The sequence below is a fragment of the Culex pipiens genome, chromosome 3 (assembly GCF_016801865.2).
Source record: "Culex pipiens pallens isolate TS chromosome 3, TS_CPP_V2, whole genome shotgun sequence".
NCBI lineage: Eukaryota > Metazoa > Arthropoda > Insecta > Diptera > Culicidae > Culex > Culex pipiens.
This window is the reverse complement of record NC_068939.1, coordinates 171314700-171335630: the sequence shown is the minus strand read 5'-3', so window position 1 is coordinate 171335630 and position 20931 is coordinate 171314700. Positions and strand designations below refer to the sequence as shown.

Here is a 20931-nt window from a genome sequence, read left to right as displayed (position 1 = left end):
ACGAATTTAACGAATTTAACGAATTAAAAGAATTTAACGAATTTAAAGAATGTAACGAATTAAACGAATTTTACAAATTTTACCAATTTAACGAATTTGACGAATTCAAAGAATTTAACGAATTTAAAAAAATTAAAGAATTGAACGAATTGAAGAAATCTAACGAATTAAACGAATTTACGGAATTTAACGAATTTAATGAATTAAACAAATTTGACAAATAAAACGAATTTAACGAATTTAATGAATTTAACGAATTTAACGAATTTTACAAATTTAACGATTTAACAGAATTTAACGAATTTCACAAATCTAACGAATCTAACGAATTTAACAAATTCAACGAATGCAACGAATTAAACTGATTAAATTTAAGAATTTAAGAATTTAAGAATTTAAGAATTTAAGAATTTAAGAATTTAAGAATTTAATAATTTAAGAATTTAAGAATTTAAGAATTTAAGAATTTAAGAATTTAAGAATTTAAGAATTTAAGAATTTAAGAATTTAAGAATTTAAGAATTTAAGAATTTAAGAATTTAAGAATTTAAGAATTTAAGAATTTAAGAATTTAAGAATTTAAGAATTTAAGAATTTAAGAATTTAAGAATTTAAGAATTTAAGAATTTAAGAATTTAAGAATTTAAGAATTTAAGAATTTAAGAATTTAAGAATTTAAGAATTTAAGAATTTAAGAATTTAAGAATTTAAGAATTTAAGAATTTAAGAATTTAAGAATTTAAGAATTTAAGAATTTAAGAATTTAAGAATTTAAGAATTTAAGAATTTAAGAATTTAAGAATTTAAGAATTTAAGAATTTAAGAATTTAAGAATTTAAGAATTTAAGAATTTAAGAATTTAAGAATTTAAGAATTTAAGAATTTAAGAATTAAAGAATTTAAGAATTTAAGAATTTAAGAATTTAAGAATTTAAGAATTTAAGAATTTAAGAATTTAAGAATTTAAGAATTTAAGAATTTAAGAATTTAAGAATTTAAGAATTTAAGAATTTAGAGATTTAAGAATTTAAAAATTTAAGAATTCAAGAATTTAAGAATTTAAGGTTTCAAAATTTAAGAATTTAAAATCAAAATTGTTACCGAATTCCACAAGAATTTCTCTGCTTTCAACTGTTGACTGATAGGGTCAAGTGTGCACGAGTTAATTAAAGAGTTCAATCTAATTGACAGAGACTCGCCTGCAGCGAGCTCTTTCGGACAGAAAACGATATCTGCACTGCCAATTTGGATAAAGTGGAACGTGTGAAATTTGAATTTGATATTCAAAGGTAACTTATTGCTAAAATCCTTCCAAAGTTAGTTTTGCAGTTTTCTTTTTTTGATATTTTTTTAGAAAACGTTATTTGACAATACCATTTTAAGTGAGCAAACTGAACAATTTGTGGACATCCCCGTTCGAGAATCGAGCGCTCCGCAATCATTCGCTGCTCGCTCAGCAGATTCCAGTCTTGCTTAGAACGTTGATTAGAACGGTACTGGGCTCGTCCAACGGTCGGTGTTGTGCTTATTTATTATCTCATTCCTACTGCCACCTGTTTGATGTGGCGAGCATTTCAACCGTGACAATTCAACAAAATACGGAAGACCGTGCCCAGTCGCGTGTTGGAAAGTGGACGCAGATTTGCATCTCAATTGGTGGCGGAAAAGGTACGAAATTGTTTGGCTCGTAAACTATGCAAATAAAGTGCAAAATGTATTTCATTATCAACCCTCACGATCTGCTGATGCATTGTCGGAAGAATCACACTACTTGGTTTAGTGATATTAGACTATCAGCGTGATTGAAAAACGTTTGTTGTTACCACACCCTCAATTTGAATTTATTTGTAGACACAAAAACAAACAATTTTTTTAAACCCAAACCAAAAAACTATAACACTAATTGACAGCTTTTCTGACAATTATCGTTTATCAGTTGAGCAGTTCTCTACGGAATCATTCTTTTTCTTTAATTTTAATTTTTGTATTTATTTATCCGGCTGAAACTTTTTGGTGCCTTCGATCATATAATTTTCCATACAAATTTGGCAGCTGTCCATACAAAAATGATGTGTGAAAATTCAAAAATCTGTATCTTTTGAAGGAATTTTTTTATCGATTTGGTGTCTTCGGCAAAGTTGAAGGTATGGATATGGACCACACTGAAAAAAAAAATGATACACGTTAAAAAAATTGATGATTTTTAATTTAAGTTTTTGTCACTAAAACTGGATTTGCAAAAAACACTATTTTTTTAATATGTTTTAGAGGACATCAAATGCCAACTTTTCAGAAATTTCCAGAATGGGCAAAAAATCTTTGACCGAGCCATGGTTTTTTGAATCAATACAGATTTTTTTCAAAAATCGAAATATTGTTCGCAAAAATTGTTCAATTTAATTTTTCGATGTAAAATCGAATTTAAAATCATAAATTACTTTAGTGAAATTTTGATAAATTGCACCGTTTTAAAGTTACTTTTTTTGAAAATAGTCTCAATTTTCCATTTTTTTTAATTAGTGCGCATGCCCACTTTTGAAAAAAAAATATTTTTGAAAAGCTGAGAAATTCTCTATATTTGGCTTTTTTGAACTTTGTTGATACGACCCTTAGTTGCTGCATATTGAAAAAGGAAAATTGATGTTTTTTTAAGTCTCATCCAAGCAACCCACCATTTTCTAACGTCGATATCTCAGCAACTAATGGTCCGATTTACAATGTTAAAATATGAAACATTCGTAAATTTTACGATCTTTTCGAAACAATATTTAAAATAAATAAATCAAGACTAACATTTCAAAAGAACCAAACATTCAATATTACGCCCTTTTGAAATGTTAGTCTTGATTTAATTTTTTTGAAAATATTGTTTTCGAAAAGATCGGAAAATTTCACGAATGTTTCATATTTTAACATTGTAAATCGGACCATTAGTTGCTGAGATATCGACGTTAGAAAATGGTGGGTTGCTTGGATGAGACTTAGAAAACATCAATTTTCCTTTTTTTCTAATCATTGCATGGCAATATGTCAGCAACTAAGAGTCGTATCAACTAAGTTCAAAAAAGCTAAATAAAGAGAATTTTCTCAGCATTTCAAACATATTTTTTTTCAAATATGGGTAATCATGGGCATGAATTGAAAAAAATGAAAAACTGCGACTATTTTCAAAAAAAGTTACCTAAAAATGGCTATAACTTGAAAACGGTGCACCTGATCAAAATTTCACTTAATTACTTTTTGATTTTTAGTTTGATTTTAAAACGATAAATGAAGTTGAAAAATTTATGCGACCAATGTTTCGATTTTTTTAAATATAATTTTTGATAGATTTTTTTTTTCCTTAAAACATATAAAAAATAGTGTTTTTTGCAAATCATGTTTAAGTGGCAAAAAGTTAAATTAAAAATCACCATTTTTTACCGTGTATCCTTTTTTTCCAGTGTAGTCCTATCCATACCTACAACTTTGCCGAAGACACTAAATTAATGAAAGAATTCCTTCAAAAGATTTTTGAATTTCCATACATCTTTTTTGTATGGACAGCTCCCAAATTTGTATTGAAAATAATATGAACGAACTAATGATGCAAAATGGCTTCTTTGGGCATACCGAAGGCACCAAAAAAGTTTCAGCCTGATTAAAAAATACAGAAAAAAAATCTAATGATCGAAATAGGAGAGAATTGCTTATTACCTATTTTTTGACAATCTTGAACAAGACAAGTTCCAAGCCGAACGCAACCCCTGCTATGATCAATCCACCCAGCAGTCCCATCCAGGCCGGCGTCAAGTCCGCAAAGTGTAGCATTTCGTCGACCTCGGTGTGCATTATGCCCAGTTTCTGCAAGCTGGGATAGGCTAAAGATGTAAGGTAGTCCTTAATGCCAGCTTCGATCAACGCTGCGCACACCAATTGGAACGCTTCCAGAAGGGGACTTCGTTTTAGCAGTCGGAACTTGTAGATGACCATGTTTAGGGTTTGGTCCAGGATGTTGTAGCGGAACATCCGGTGCTTGTGGTCGTAGTACATGGGTAGGACGCCAACGGCGGTTTCCCGGACGACTACGTGGGCGTGGACCATGTCCATGTTGAACACGGACTCGTTGCTTACGACGGTGGAATTCCCCAGAATGTGATGCTTCGAAAGGTAGCTGTTCACCTGGGTGTTGGATTTGATCTTTATCCCAGAGTCAACCAGGGCTTGAAGTGTTCGTATGGGATGGGATGAGGGTCGGTTGATCAACAGTTCAATCAGTTTGGTACTGTACGCATTGGTCATGAAGAACATAAACACCACCAAGGCAAGTAGTATTAGCTTTTCTCTCCGAGTAGTTTGGTTCAAATCGTGTTTTGGAAGCCACACACGATAAATAGAAAGGGATCATTGCGAAACGTTGAAGAATACATGAGGTGAATGATTTCCAAGATACCAATGAGTACAGATAGAACTACCCAAACTTTCCAGTCAAACGGTATGAAAAACAGGTCTATAATACTTAGCGGACTACTTGGAATTAGAACTACCTCTGAGCTGGTCATGGTTGTGGCTAAAGTTTCAAAGTTGCGCTCTTGCGACGATCTCATAGAGTAATAGGTACAGTCAAAATCTACACTGTTGTCTATCATGACCATTTCATAGCAGAACGTACTTGATCTGTGGCAAGAGTGCAGCACTGCCAGCACGGTAGTATTCATGAGGGATGCTGTGCTCCTCACCAAGGTAGCCGTAAACAGTTTACATCGATACAAAGGTCTTTCAATAATTGTTATTGGGATTCCGTTGAGACTAAAAAATCGATTACTAGCAAACAGCCGCTCTGGTTTTGGGTAGTGCGCTATACTTTCATGAGAAACTGAACCGTCCATCAGGACGACATTATAAAATAGCAATGGAACCACTAGTTGCTTATAGAAAAACGCCTGTTCTTCGGAGGTTACCAAAACCAACACCTTTGTGCTGGAACTGAACGCACGTAGATGTTTCGCCAGTTGATTGATACAGAAGAAGACATCACCTTGCAGTACGATTAGCGTCGGCTTCGCCGGTAAATAGCTAGTCTGTTCCATAGTCTCGCCGCACGAGATTACAATTCTCGATACACTACTGTCCAGCCGGGGATCCCGGATGACGCGACCGAGCAGACCATCGTGGAAAGGATTCCGCGCGGATAGGTCGTAAAAGACGACCTTCGGGACGGCGGTTTCGGCGACGGCCAGATGGTTGATTGTGGCCACGATGTAGTTCACCAAACTGTACCGTACGGCCACTGTGGACGCGAAGCAAGTGACCAACGTGAAGATGGTCAGGTTTCGTCCGGAGTAGGCCATGGCTGAACGGTAACTGAACTAGTCATCCCTGTACGAATGAAGTGTGTATCTGCACGTGTCCGGTGATTAGTGGCTTGATGTGCACGTGCTGCGTCGTGGGAATAAAGCTTAATGTTGGTTTATGCTGATACAAACTTATCTCGGTCCCGGGTGTAAGGTGGTAACGGACTTGTCGCGGCTTATAATGACCCAATTCAGATTGGCAAATATCCTGGTGGTCAAACTTCGAGGTAATTGGTAACTTATTCATGGGTATGGTGCATTTGCACTATAAACGTTAATTTATTCCCTCGTGGTTCTCAAATTCATGAACACAATTCACGATTTCGGGAATTGATTTTTTCCGTGTAGGGTAGAACCAAATTTGCACCAGATGGCAAGTCCTGCCTGTCGTCGTCGAACAAGGCTTGAAAAACAGGTTGGTCTCAGACTGAGATGAGGAGCAGGTTTTCAGATTCAGATGAACGTAGCAAAAATTTACATGGTGAAACGACAAAGTAAATACTCAAAGATTAAAAAAAATCAAGAACATTAAGAAAAAAATAAATCTAAATCACTACACAATTTAAATTCTATGGAATAACAATAGAAATTATTTCCTTTTATAAAAAAAAATACATAATACATTTTTTAATTGAAAAAAGACATTGCAAAAAAAAGAAAACTAACAAAAAATTCTACAACATAAAAAAAATTAACAAAAAAATCTGTTCGGAAAAATTCAAAATTTAATTATTTTTAAGGTAAAATTAAGTTTATTTTTCCATATATCTTGAGGGGTTACATACATGAGCAGCTCTCTACGAAATCGGTCTTTTTTCTTAAATTTAATTTTTGTGTTTTTTAATCCGACTGAAACTTTTTTGGTGCCTTCGGTATGCCCAAAGAAGCCATTTTGCATCATTAGTTTGTCCATATAATTTTCCATACAAATTTGGCAGCTGGCTATACAAAAATGATGTATGAAAATTCAAAAATCTGTATGTTTTGAAGGAATTTTTTGATCGATTTGGTGTCTTCGGCAAAGTTGTAGGTATGAATATGGACTACACTGGAAAAAATGATACACGGTAAAAAAATTTTTTTTTGTGATTTTTTATTTAACTTTTTGTCACTAAAACTTGATTTGCAAAAAACGCTATTTTCAATTTTTTTTTATTTTTCGATATTTTTTAGAGGACATTAAATGCCAACTTTTCAGAAATTTCCAGGTTGTGCAAAAAATCTTTGAGCGAGTTATGAATTTTTGAATCAATACTGATTTAAAAAAAATCAAAAAATTGGTCGCAAAAAAATTTTAACTCCATTTTTTTATGTAAAATCAAATTTGCAATCAAAAAGTAATGTAGTGAAATTTTGATAAAGTGCACCGTTTTCAAGTTAAATCCATTTTAAGGTGACTTTTTTGAAAATAGTCGAAGTTTTAATTTTTTTGATTTAGTGCACATGTTTGCCCACTTTTGAAAAAAAAAATATTTTTGAAAAGCTGAGAAAATTCTCTATATTTTGCACTTTTGAACTTTGTTGATACGATCCTTAGTTGCTGAGATATTGCAATGCAAAGGGTTTAAAAACAGGAAAATTGATGTTTTCTTAGTCCCACCCAAACAACACACCATTTTCTAATGTCGATATCTCAGCAACTAATGGTCCGATTTTCAATGTTAAAATATGAAACATTCGTGAAATTTTCCGATCCTTTCGAACAAATTATTTTCAATTTTTTTAAACCAAGACTAACATTTCAAAAGGGCCAAACCTGGTCGTATCAACAAAGTTCAAAAGTGCAAAATAAAGAAAAATTTCTCAGCTTTTCAAAAATATTTTTTTTCAAAAGTGGGCAAACATGTGCACTAATTTAAAAAAATTAAAAACTTCGACTATTTTCAAAAAAGTCACCTTAAAATGGATTTAACTTGAAAACGGTGCACTTTATCAAAATTTCACTGAAGTACTTTTTGATTGCAAATTTGATTTTCGAAAAATGAAGTTGAAAAATTTTTGCGACCAATTTTTCGATTTTTTTGAAAAAATCAGTATTGATTCAAAAATTCATAACTCGCTCAAAGATTTTTTGCACAACCTGGAAATTTCTGAAAAGTTGGCATTTAATGTCCTCTAAAACATATAAAAAAATAAAAAAATTAAAACAGTGTTTTTTGCAAATCAAGTTTTAGTGACAAAAAGTTAAATAAAAAATCACCAAAAAAAATTTTACCGTGTATAATTTTTTTCCAGTGTAGTCCATATTCATACCAACAACTTTGCCGAAGATCGATCGACCAAATCGATCAAAAAATTCCTTCAAAATATACAGATTTTTGAATTTTCATACATCATTTTTGTATGGCTGTATGCTTTGTATGGAAAAGCTGCCAAATTTGTATGGAAAATTATATGGACAAACTAATGATGCAAGATGGCTTCTTTGGGCATACCAAAGGCACCAAAAAAGTTTCAGTCGGATTAAAAAATACAAAAAAAAATCGAATGACCGAAATCTGAGAGAACTGCTCACAAAATTCATATAACAGAAAATTTATTGAGTCCACTAAAAGATGATTTTCAATCACTCAAGAAAGTTTCATGAAGATATTACATGATAAAACTGAGTTAGAGACGAATTTAAGCTCAACATTTTGCCGTGCGCAAAGCGGACTGTCAAACTTTCTGAGCGTTTTTCTCGACACGCCGAGTTGATTTAAGGGTGCAACGATATCTCGAGATGGGATGGACCAAATTGGCTGAAATTCAGGGTGAAGACTCTCAAGTCATATCCCGTGCGCATGACGAAGCCCGATTTTGAAATTTTGCTTTTTAAAAAAATACAAAAATCAAAAACTGACGATTTTTTTTTATATGAAAAACACAAAAATATTTTTATTTTTTATATAAATAATTTTTTTTGAAAATCGGCCTTCGTCATGCACACAGGACCGGTTTGACGAGTCTTCACCAAAATTTTGAGACGATTTGGTCAAGGCAGTGTTGAGATATCGTGGCACCCGTTTTTTGAAACTGCTATCTTCAAATAGCTAAATCTCGGCAATGATACAACCAAATGTCTTCAAATTTGTTTCGATAATACATGAAAATGTATATTTTAATACCCTGAAAACAGATTTTAAATAAAATGTGTATGCTGACACCAACCTCTGATTTTTTTTGTCGATTTACATATATGTAACCAATTAAGCAAATTTCATTGGAACTTGAAAGAATAACTAGGTTCGCAAAAGGTGAATTTGATAATCTAAATACTTGGAAAAAGCTAGGTTTATTGGAATCCACCTTTGCTGGCTTGCTGCATTCGTCGGGTGGCGTTTTCCTGGACAAAAAATAAGGTTCGAAATTTTCGAATTCTTAAATTCAAGAATTGAGAAATTCAAAAATTAAAAAATACTCGAAATTTAAAAATACTGTAGTTAAGAAAACCAAAAAAAACATCTTGAAAAAACTTATTTATTTGATATCTGTATTTAAATTTTTGACTTTTCAAACTATTTAATAGTTAAGTAAATTTTTAAAAATTACCATTCAAAGTAAAAAATGATTGAGCAATATTAAAAGAAAATAAAACGTTTTTTGTTATGCTCAAAAAAATAATTTTTGATATTCCTGGTGCAAAAAAAAAATTAAATAAAATGTTTAAGCTTGAAAAATTATTTTTATTTTTTATGCATAATTGATTTTAATGTTTCGAGAATCACTAAATTCGTATTTTCCTGAATTCTCTGCTTTGTTTGCAATAGGTCGCAACAGTCATCGCGTTTTTGGATGAAAACTTACTCGAGAATTCTTGAATTTTTGCTTTTTTGCTTCGAATTGATTTTTTAAATTGTTGAAGTTTCAAATCTTAGAATATCAGCATTTTTGAACTCGATTATTTTTATTATTGAATTGAGAAATTTTAGAAATGAAGAGATTTGGCATTTTAGAATTTCAATGTTTTGGATTTTTGAATAACGATGTTTTTCAATTTGGTCATGTTTTCTCTAACCTACATTTTTGCATTTTTGAATTTAAAAATGTCAAGACTTTCCAAACCATAGGGTTTTTGTTGAATTTAAGAACTTGAACATCTCAAAATTTAACATTTTTAAATTTAAAATTGTAATTATTTTTTTTTTGTTTTGAATTTTAGAAATTTTGCATTCTAGAATTTTGAAATTCAGAAGTTTTGGAATTTTGAATAACTTTTTTTTATATTTTTGATCATATTCTCTCTATGATTTCGCATTTTTTTTGCGATTTTTAAATGTTTGATTTGGATGAAAGTTTGTCAGAAGAAGCAATTTCGCATTATTTGTTTTTCCATAGAATTCTCCATAGAATTTTGCGGACTGGGATAAAATTGGGTATGCAAATGTATGAAATTTTGAGATTGTCTGATTGATATTGGTGTTTTCGGCAAAGTTGTATGTTATTTGATTAGAACTTTTCGAAGGTCCACGATTTTTTCCATTTTTTTAAAACCCTTAGTCAAACTTTTAGTTTAACTGTTCGTTCCTAATAGTTCAATTCTCAAAATAATAATTTTTTTTCAAGAGTTTATGATTGTTGTATTTACGAAATTGTGTACCTTGAGAAGGGATTTTCTAATCGATTTTTTTCCTTTGACAAAGTTTTAGGTTATCATTAGGACTGTTCGGAAAAAGTAGGTACACGGAAAAAATCCTATTTTTTATTATTTCAAAATGCGTATTTAAAAATTTTCGAAGTCTTTTCATATGTATAAAAAAACATTAAAAATCATTTTTTTAATCAAAATTTTAGTTGCAATTGAAAAGTATTTAACCATTTTTTCCGTATGTTAGTAATATCAACTTTCAGTATTAATTTTACGTTTCTTTTCATGTTTTTCGTGAATTTTGAAATACTTTATTCATTTATGAAAAGCTGATAAAAAGTCCTGTTTTCTCTCTAAAACTAAGCAAATTGGGTAAATTAGTTTCTGAGACACAGCCTCACAAAGAAGTCGAATCGATGAAAATTAATTTCTCTAAGTTTCACCTAATTAGTCTGTAATTTTCAACTGACGATATCGTGGAAACCATTGGCTTGATTTTTAATGTTAAATATTGAAACTTTTGCGAAATTTTCTGATCTTTTCAAAATCGTTTTTTCCGTGTATGTATTTATTTTTTCCGAAAAGTCCTAACCATAACCTACAACTTTACCGAATACACCAAATCGATAAAAAAAAATCCCTCCTCAAGGTACAGAATTTCATACATTTACACTGCTCATGTTCGCATAAATGTCCCATATGCAAAAACAGAAAGCTGAGGATACGGATACGTAAGGATACGATATTTTTGGTTTTTCTGAAAGAGCACACAATTTTGAACCAAACTTCATCAAATACTGAAAAGTGATAAAAAAAATGCAAATAGGACATTTATGAGATCAGGGGCAGTACTTTGCTCTAGTTTTGCGGTACTATTAGGGTACTAGAAAATGAGTACTCGGTGTTCATAAGATGGGATTAAATTTGGTTTTGAGCTGATCTATCTTTGGTATGATCAATACCGGCGCCCTCCGTGGAAATGATTATAACTACTGCCTACTGCGTAATGTGAACCGCAAAGATGGTTCGCTGAAATACGTTGAGGTTGAGTGTTTAGTGCTTTATTAAATGTTCAAACAAACTAGTAATCGCGCTTCTTGTAACACGTTTTCATGATCCACATATGATCTTGTTCAGACAAACTTCCAAACCAAACACACTTTCTGTACACCTGGGCGTTGGATTTGATCTTTATGCCCGACTCGACCAAGTCTTGGAGTGTTCGGATTGGGTGAATTGACACCCGTGATTGATCAACATCGCAATCAGTTTGGTACTGTAGGCATTGGTAATGAAGAACATCAGCACTACCATTGATAGTAGTATCAGCTTTTCTCTCCGAGTAGTTTGGTGGAGTATCTTTCCGAGAATTCCTTTCTGGAAAGGATTCCGGAGCGAAAGGTCGTAAAATACAACACTTGGGATGACGGTATCAACCGAAGTCAGATGTCTGATAACGGTCACCACGTAATCCTCTAAACCAGCGATTCTCAACGGGGGTACCGGGCCTACTTGATTCACATGGCAGGGTGTACCGGCCTAAAAGAAGGTTGAGAATCGCTGCTCTAAACTGTATGGAACGGTCACGGTTTCAGCAATGCGGATGATGGCGATGGAGATTATCAGCTTACGCCCGAAGTGAGTCATGGTTGCGATGCAACTGAGCTACAAGCCTGACGAATTGGTACCAAACACCACGTGCTGCGTAATTGGTAGTAATAGTCCGCAGAATCCCTTAGGGAATCGATAGCAGTAAATACCTCCAACTATTTGAAAAATCCCCTATGAAGAAACGACACCGAGCGATGCAATCCGATACACGTTTATCTATACAAAACCTTTATCTACTGCACGAACCCGAAAAATTTCGATAATCTGGCGATTACGGATTCCCGATAAGACAAGCAAATCCCTGGCGCGCCACCTGCGCTTGATATCCGAGCTTTCACCCCCCTCTTCGAAAAGAATCCCGTAGTCCGTATTCAGTTGTTGCAGCAGAATGTCCGAAACCCAGCCGGTGCCGATCATGTCGATGGTTTCCTCCGAGGTTCACCCGCCGGAGTGGGACTCGCCGGACGCGACCAGCGGCTCGTTCAATCTGGTTCCGGATGGGGCCGCACCAACGGAATCCTTCGTGCTGACCGAGGAGGCGCCCATAGTGGGTGACTCGAATGGGTCGTTTGTGCTGAAGGAGTCGGTTCCGATCGTGGGTACCGAGGAGTCGGACGGATCATTCGTCTTGAAGGAGGATGTTCCGATCGTGGAAACGGAAGAATCCGACGGATCATTCGTCCTGAAGGAATCGGTTCCCATAGTGGACAGCGGTCCGTTTGAGTTACCTCCGTTTGTGGAGCAGGCGATTGCCAGCGTAGTCCCCGAAGAAGGATTTACCCCGGGACACTTTGTGGTATCGATCGATCGAGCTGCGGAGTGCGAGGGATTGATCGGAGAGATACACAAAGCCGTGGTGACGGAAGGTGAGCGGGAGTTGACGATCCTCTGCAAGATACCACCGCTGGATCCCGTCCGCAGACAGCAGTTCAACTCGAACATCCTGTTCGAGCGGGAAATCAACGTGTACTCCAATGTTCTTCCCACCATGTTCGAGTTCCAGCGGCAGAAGGGAGTTACCGAGGAGCTGAACGCCGGATTCTTCAACGTGCCCAAGTGTTACCTCGCGCGGTTCGATCCGGACAACGAAGAAGCGCTGATCTTGATGGAAGATCTGCGCGTTCGCGAGCTGGCAATGTGGAACAAGCTGGAACCGATCAACTACGAGCACGCCCGGTTGGTGATGATCCAGCTTGGCCGGTTCCACGCGCTGTCTTTCGCGATGAAGGATCAGCGGCCGGATCTGTTCGAAGCGTGCAAGATCCCGGACGCGATGGTACCGGCTATGCAGCACAACGACCAGCTGATGGGAATGTTTGGAGTGGCGCTGGACGCGGCCATGAACGTGCTGGATCCGGAGGATGAGCGAACAAGCTGGAAGATGCAGGGATTGCGGAATGACTACTTTGCCGTGCTGGAGAGCTGCGTAGACGTCGAGCGTGTCGAGCCGTACGCAGTGCTGAACCACGGAGATTGCTGGATCAACAATCTCATGTTCGGTTACCAGGTATGACGAATTTTAACGATGATATCCACGAACTAACCACGCGATTCTTTCCAGGACGGAGCCGCCCAATCGGTGACCTTCATCGACTGGCAGCTGGCAAGGTACGGCTCACCGGCGCTGGACGTCCTGTACTTCCTGTTCTGCTGCTCGGACGAATCGTTCCGCGAGAAACACTACGACGAGATGCTGCGCATCTACTACACAGCCCTGAAGGACCTGCTCGAGCAGCTGGGCAGCGAAGCGATGGACGTGTTCCCGTTTACCGCTCTGCTTCGGCAGCTCAAATCAACGGGCAAGTTTGCGGTCATTATGGGCGCCCTGGACATCCCGATTCTGTGCACCGATCCGGCCGACGTGCACAGCCATGGCGACGCTGCGACGGCGTTTGCCGCTTCCGGTGAAGCTCAACAGCGGTACGCCCAGCGAATGGGTGGAGTGATTAGGGACGCGATCAAGTACGGTTATCTGTAGATACGTTAATAAAGATTTGCTTCGTCCAAGCTTTCTGTCTTGTTATCTAATTTCGAAACTCGAAGTTGTGAATCACAGTTACTTTTATTACCACGAGATGTCTCCGCTATCATCGGGCAGGTCGTCAATCATACCATTTGATAAGCCCCCCTCCCTACAGATAAGATAATACCGTTGCAACTATTGCAGGTCGCAAGCGGAAATCACCCGTTAGTCACGAAGATAAGCTCGTACCACCAATGAGCGACGAACCGTCCCAACTTCCCGGCTTTGTCCGGGACGCCGTGCGACAGGTCGCCTTGACCAAGCTCGGCTTCACGGAGGGAAGCTGCGTCATCGAGTACAAACCGGGTTCAAACTGCAACGGACTGATTGGGGAGATTCACCAGGTGACGCTCCGCGAAGGTGATCGTTCGGAAGAGTTGTTCTGCAAGATCCCACCCCAGGATCCGGAACGGCGCGGACAGTTCAACTCGGACGAGCTGTTTGAGCGGGAGATTCTGCTGTATTCGGAGCTGCTTCCGGTGTTGTTTGAGTTTCAGCGGCGCAAGGGAATCGCTGAGGAGGACGGATTCTTCGGTATTCCCAAGTGTTACCACACTCATTTTGATGGCGAAGCAGGGGAAGCGTTGATCTTGATGGAGAATCTGCGCAGTCGAGACCTGCGGATGCTGAACAAGCTGGAACCGGCGGACTACGATCATGCACGATTGCTGATGATCACGCTGGGACGGTTGCACGGACTGTCACTAGCAGTGAGGGATCAACAGCCGGAATTGTTCAAGCGACTGAAGGTGGCGGACATACTGTTCAAATCGATCAAAGCAAGCGAACCACTGCTGGAAATGTTCAGCTCGGCACTGGATGGAGCAATTTCGTTGCTTGGACCGGAAGAGGAATCTGCTCGTGAGCGGATGGAGGCTCTCAAGGCGGACTTTGTTGGCAGTATGGACTATTGCATGGACGGAGCCAACGCGGAACCGTACGCCGTAGTGAACCATGGCGATTGCTGGGTCAACAACTTCATGTACGGATACAAGGTAAGTGTCTCCTGTCTCCTAGCAATCGGATCATAACCTGCAAAGTTTGTTTTATTTTTGTATTTTTTTAAAATACTTCGATTTTCACAATTCGTATTATTGTCACTTAACAAAACGACATTATGTTTGCAATTTTTACTTTATAAGAGTTTTATGTAAAATACACGATTTTTCACAAAATAAGGTATTTATTCTAAAGTACTCAAAATATCATTCGCAAGATGGGTTTGATACAAAAGCGATATTGTCTATGCATTTTCACTTCATCAAGTTTTCACAAAAAAAAAACGTTTTTAACAATAATATTTTCATAACTCTCAATGTGGGTATCAAACGAAACGAATTTCAACTTTTTTAATACTTTTTTTCACAAAATATCAAAATTTTCACACATCATCATATTTTTGAAAATACTCAAATTTTTATAAATTGCAATATGGGTATCAAACGAAGCGCAATTTTGCATGCATTTTCACTTTATTACAGTTTTTTGCAAAATACTATTTTTTTTACAATATACCGTATTTTTGGAAATAATAAAATATTAATAATTTGAAATAAGAGTATCAAACGGAGTGAAATTTGGTATGCATTTTCACTTTATTAGAGGTTTTTATAAATACTAGAATTTTCACAAAATATATATTTTTTTCGAAAATACTTTTATTTTCATAATATGCAACATGGCGATAAATCGAAGCGAAATTCTGCATGCATTTTTACTCATTTTTTGTGGAATACTCCAATTTTCATACAATAACTTATTTTTCTAGAATACTCAAATTTTCATAATTTGAAATACGGGTACCAAACGAAGCAAAATTATCTTTGCATTTGCACTTTATAATTTTTTTTCTTTATAAAATTGTCAATGTTTTAAAATAGATCGTAGTTTTTGAAAATACTATTTTTTTAGAATAATTTTCAATATGGGTATCAAACGAAACGAATTTATGTTTGTATTTGAACTTTATTTAATACAAAACTGCAAAATATCAAACTTTTCATAAAATATCACATTTTTCAAAAATACTCAAATATTTATAATTTGCAATATGGGTTTCAAACAAAGCTATATTTTTGATGCATTTTCACTTTCGTAGAGTTTTTTTTCGTAAAATACTAGAATTTCTACAAAACATCGTATTTTTTTAAATACTAAAATATTCATAAATCGCAATATGGATCTCAAAAGAAGCAAAATTTTGTATGCATTTTCACTTCATTATTTTTTTGTAAAATACTCAAATTTTCACAAAATATTGTTATTTTCTTTAAAAAATACTGAAATTTTAACAAAATATTTTTTTAATTACCCAAAATTTTCATATTTTGCAATATGGGCATCAAAGGAAAAAAAATTATATATGCATTTTGACTTTATTATAGTTTGTTTTGTAAAATACCAGAATTTATACAAGATATCGCAATTAAAAAAATTAAAACATTTATAAGCAGCAATATGGATATCAAAAGAAGCAAAATTTTGTACATTTTCACTTCATTACAGTTTTTTTGTAAAATACTTAAATTTTCACAAAATTCAGTTTTTTATTCAAAAATATCAAACGATTTATAAATGAAAAATTATGAAAATTCTCGCATTTTTTAGAAATGGTCATATTTTCATAAAAAAAAGTATTTTTTTGGAAAATACATTTTATTATTCGCAATTTTCTACGCATTTTGACTTATTATTTTTTTTCAGAAACTAAAATTTTCATACAATATAGAATAATCAAAATTCAAAACTTACAATATGGATATCGATTTTCCGCCTGCAAAATTTTACTTTGGGTAATCGAAACACAATTTTTTGTTGCCTTATTTTTGTAGTGCATAAATATGACCCCTAAACTACGTTAAAGTGATTTAGAATTTTTAATTCCAAGATGGCGGCCAAAATGTCGGCGATGTAAATTGAAAAAATGCAGTTTGTAAATTAACAGGTAATCAACTATTCAAATTTGACTAAAATGTGGTCGTAGAACTAAAATTTGTTGTTTAAATAAATGTTTATTTTGGTCATGATTTGATAATCCGAAGCCGAAGTTCCATACAAATACAATATTCGGATAATCGAGTCTGGACTGTATTCAAATTTTAATGAAAATGTGGTATTTTTAAAATATGGAAATTTGGGAAAATTTGAGTATTTTACAACAAAACTGTAATAAATTGAAAAAAAACGCTTCTTTATTGCAAATTATTTAAAATTTAAGTGGTTTTTTTTAAATACGGTAATTTGTAAAAAAAATATTTTTCAAAAACACATAAACAAATTAAAAAATCTAAATAGCGCTTCGTTTGATAATAATATTTGAGATCTGCTTAATATGACTTAATATGACTTAATATGAAAATTAGGCATCGAAAATCGAAAAAAACACGGTATTTTGAAAATTTGATTACAGTCCAGACTCAAAAATCCGACTTTTCGATTATCCGAAGGTTTGTAAAAGACTTCGGAAAATCAAATTTTGAAAAAAAAAAATATTTTTTTTTTAATTCTTAATTCTAACGTCAAATTCGTGTTCTGCGTCGAAATTTTAGCCAAATTTAAATTACTATTATAATTTTATCGATTTAAAACCTCATTTTCCAGAACGGATCCCCCTCCGAACTCGTCCTGCTGGACTGGCAGCTTGCCCGGTACACATCACCCGCCCTAGACCTGTCCTACTTCCTGTTCTGCTGCACCGACGAGGTCTTCCGGGAAAAGCACTACGACGAAATGCTCCAGATCTACCACGCTGCGCTGTCGGACTTCCTAACTCTCCTGGGTAGCGACCCCTCGAAACTACTCCCATTCAACGCCCTGCTCGACCAAATGCGCAAGTTTGGCAAGTTCGCGCTCATCATGGGCGCCTTCGACATCCCGGTGCTCTGCACCGATCCGGCCGAAATGCCCGATCTGGGCGGCGAGCTGGCGTTCGCCCAGTCACCGGAAGCGCAGCAGCGGTACGCGTACCGCATGGGTGGCGTCATCCGGGACGCCGTGCGGTACGGTATCCTCTGAAGAAGTGTACTAATAAAGAAGCGCTTTGTTTTCTTATCAGCTGCGGTGGTTTCAGCTCTAAGGTTTGAAGAATTCCCCGGTAGATGGCTCTTTTGGCCAATTGCCCATAATGGGAATTTGGCCGTCAAAGATAAAAAGCACAACGGGTGTTCGATTAGATAAGCACGTAATAATCCAATTTGTAGGCCGTTGACGCAAGCTGCGCCGTGACCCCGTCAGTAACTTGACGAGTTTTGACGAATCAGCACGATGGGTGAGGAAGCTCCGGTATCGGTTGGCGAGGAAGTTGAAGCGGTTCCTGCGGAACCGAGACAGGAAGAGGCCAAGGCGGCTGTTACATCAGCGGTACCAGCGGTAGAGTCCGGCACGAAGGAGCTTCCCCAGTACATGCACGATGCCGTGGCTCAGATTGCGCCGGAGCAGGGATTTACCCCAGGTCAGTTCAAGATTGACTTTGAGGTAGGTTCCGGCAAGGGGGACGGATTTGTGGGGGAGATGTTCCGCGCTCGGATTACCGAGGGTGCACGGGAGCTGGTGGTGCTGTGCAAGATCCCGCCGATCAACGAGGCGCGGAGGCAGCAGTTTGGTTCGATGGTGATCTTCGAACGCGAGGTGGAAGCGTACTCCAAGTTGCTACCGGCGATGTACGAGTTCCAGCGGGAGAAGGGCGTCACGGAGGAGTTGGATGTCGGGTTCTTCAACGCTCCCAAGTGCTACCTGTCGTACTGGGACGGTCCGAAGGAGGAGTCCGCGATCTTGATGGACGATCTGCGTCTCCGAGGTTACCGGATGTGGAACAAGATGATACCGGTGAACTACGAGCACGCCAGGCTGCTGATGGTTCAGCTGGGAAGACTGCATGCCGTGTCGTTCGCCATGAAGGATCAACGTCCTGAAGTTTTTGAGCAGTTCAAGCTTCCGGATCCGATGACACGCATGATGCTAGAGGGTGAATCCGGTGCAGTGTTCGTTGGTATGATGAACATGTCCATGGATCGCGCGATAGGTCTGCTTCAGCCGGAGGAGGAGAAACTTCGTCAGAAGCTGCTGAAAGCGAAGGACAGCATGTTTGATGATTTGAAGAATCTTACCAGTCCAGCTCAGTGTGAACCGTACGCCATTCTCGGACATGGCGATTGCTGGGTCAACAACTTCATCTACTCGTACAAGGTATAGTATCCACCAAATCTCATACTCCAGTCCCCGTCCAACGAATCCCAACCTTTCAGAACGGAGTCCCCACGGAGATCGTCCTGCTCGACTGGCAGATCTGCCGGTACGTATCCCCGGCCCTGGACCTGCTCTACTTCATCTTCGGCTGCACCGACGGCGAGTTCCGCCGCAAGCATTACGACGAGATGATCCGGCTGTACCACCGGTCGCTGACGGAGCTGCTCGAGAAGCTGGGCGGTGACCCGACCCGCCAGTTCCCGTACACGGCACTGCTGCGCCAGCTCAAGCAGCACGGCAAGTTCGGCCTGTTCATGGCGATCTTCATGGTGCCGATGCTGTGCGTGGACAACGCGGACCTGCCGGACATGGACGCGCAGGCGGAAAAGTACAAGGAGACCAAGGAAAGCGGCGGAATGGAAGAACTGGACAACGAGTGGATGCAGATGATGACCAAGTCGGAGGACAAGTACCGCAAGCGGATGGGCGACGTGTTGCGGGATTTGGCCAGGTTTGGTTACATCTGAGTAAGATTATATGTTGATATTTGTTGGAAATAAAGGTCAGGGTTTGACGCACGAACTACTTGCCTGTATCTCTTGAAAGAATGACTAACCAGCTATGACGGACATCAGGTTGAAGATTTCTATATATGGTATAACAAAAATCGCTTCTCACCACTACCGAAACATTCGATTAGATAAGAGATCCAACGTAACAGTAAGACCATTCACCTTCACGCTATCATCGGTACAGTCTACCTTGAGTGATCAAAAAAGACGCAGCTATGGCACCGTCTCTGGAAAACCTACCGCAGTACATTCACGATGCGGTAGCTCGGATAGCCCCCGAGCAGGGATTCACTCCTGGTCAGTTCAAAATCAGCTTCGAAGTCGGTTCCGGAAAGGGTGATGGCTTCGCTGCAGATATGTTCCGTGCCCGGATAACCGAGGATGGCCGTGAGCTGGTCGTACTGTGCAAGGTTCCACCAGTGAACGAAGCCCGCAGACAGCACTTTGGCGCAACGATCATATACGAACGGGAGTTCGAAGCGTACTCGAAGTTCTTACCAGCTATCTTCGAGTTTCAGCGAGAGCGGGGCGTTACGGAAGAACTTGGGGAAGGATTCTTCAACGTACCCAAGTGCTACTTGGCGTACTTCGAAGCCGAGAAGGAGGAGACGGCAATCTTGATGGAAGACCTGCGTCTCCGAGGTTACCGGATGTGGAACAAGATGATACCGGTGGACTACGAGCACGTTAAGCTGCTGATGGTTCAGCTGGGAAGACTGCACGCCGTATCGTTCGCCATGAAGGATCAACGTCCTGAGATATTCGAACCCTTTAAGGTTTCCGATCCGTTTTCAATGATGGTCGACGGAAATGAACCAGTTATGGGAATGATCCAAACGTCGTTTGAACGTGCCATTGGATTGCTGAATCCAGAGGACAAGCTCCTGTCAGAGTTGCTCGCGTTCAAAAGCACCCTATTTCAAGACTTGAAAGACCTCATGAATCCAGCACTCTGCGAGCCGTACGCGGTTCTTGGTCACGGTGACTGTTGGATCAACAACATGATCTTCTCGTACAAGGTAATTGCTCAAATACTACCTCCAAAACCCATCTTCCCAATGCTTCCTCAAACTTTCAGAACGGCACCCCCTCCGACATAGTCCTGCTCGACTGGCAGATCTGCCGTTACGTATCCCCAGCTCTGGACCTGCTCTACTTCATCTTCTGCTGCACCGACGGCGAGTTCCGCCGCAAGCACTACGACGACATGATCCGGACGTACCACCAATCGCTGTCCCAACTACTCCAAAAGCTCGGCGGTGATCCGGCCCGCCAGTTCCCGTACCCAGTCCTCCTCCGTCAGCTGCGCCAGCACGGCCGGTTCGGGCTGCTGATGGCGGCGTGTCTGACGCCGATGCTGGTCAGCGAGAGTCGCGATCTGCCCGACATGGAGCAGCTGGCGGAGCGGTTCGAGGAAACGCGCACCATGACGCTGGAGGTCAAGACGGACGAGACGGAGCGGCGGTACCGGAAGCGGATGGGCGAGGTGCTGCGGGATGTGGCCGCGTTTGGGTACATTTAGGAGGGGGCTTTAGATGATTATCTGTTTATATAAATAGCGCAGACTATGATGCTTGCAATAAAAAAAATACAATGGAGAATTTCCCTTATCCTCTTAACATTCAAACTCCCAACCCCTTA

General features: G+C 38.3%; 3 protein-coding genes across 3 annotated transcripts; all 3 read left to right on the top strand.

The window, feature by feature from the left end:
* Nucleotides 1-1386: 1386 nt before the first annotated feature.
* LOC120424051 (uncharacterized) lies at nt 1387-17587 on the top strand. The gene is made up of 3 exons (XM_039588075.1): nt 1387-1668; nt 13679-14529; nt 17135-17587. The coding sequence occupies exons 2-3, from the start codon at nt 13729-13731 to the stop codon at nt 17546-17548; spliced, it is 1215 nt and encodes a 404-aa protein (XP_039444009.1). The 5' UTR covers nt 1387-1668; nt 13679-13728; the 3' UTR covers nt 17549-17587.
* Nucleotides 11828-13518, top strand: LOC120424023 (uncharacterized). Its single transcript, XM_039588044.2, has 2 exons — nt 11828-13018; nt 13073-13518. The coding sequence occupies exons 1-2, from the start codon at nt 11900-11902 to the stop codon at nt 13487-13489; spliced, it is 1536 nt and encodes a 511-aa protein (XP_039443978.1). The 5' UTR covers nt 11828-11899; the 3' UTR covers nt 13490-13518.
* A 15-nt stretch (nt 17588-17602) lies between the features above and the next one.
* On the top strand, nt 17603-20881 carry LOC120424030 (uncharacterized). The gene is made up of 4 exons (XM_039588055.2): nt 17603-18718; nt 18778-19237; nt 19486-20309; nt 20369-20881. The coding sequence occupies exons 1-4, from the start codon at nt 17798-17800 to the stop codon at nt 20810-20812; spliced, it is 2649 nt and encodes an 882-aa protein (XP_039443989.2). The 5' UTR covers nt 17603-17797; the 3' UTR covers nt 20813-20881.
* Nucleotides 20882-20931: the final 50 nt, after the last annotated feature.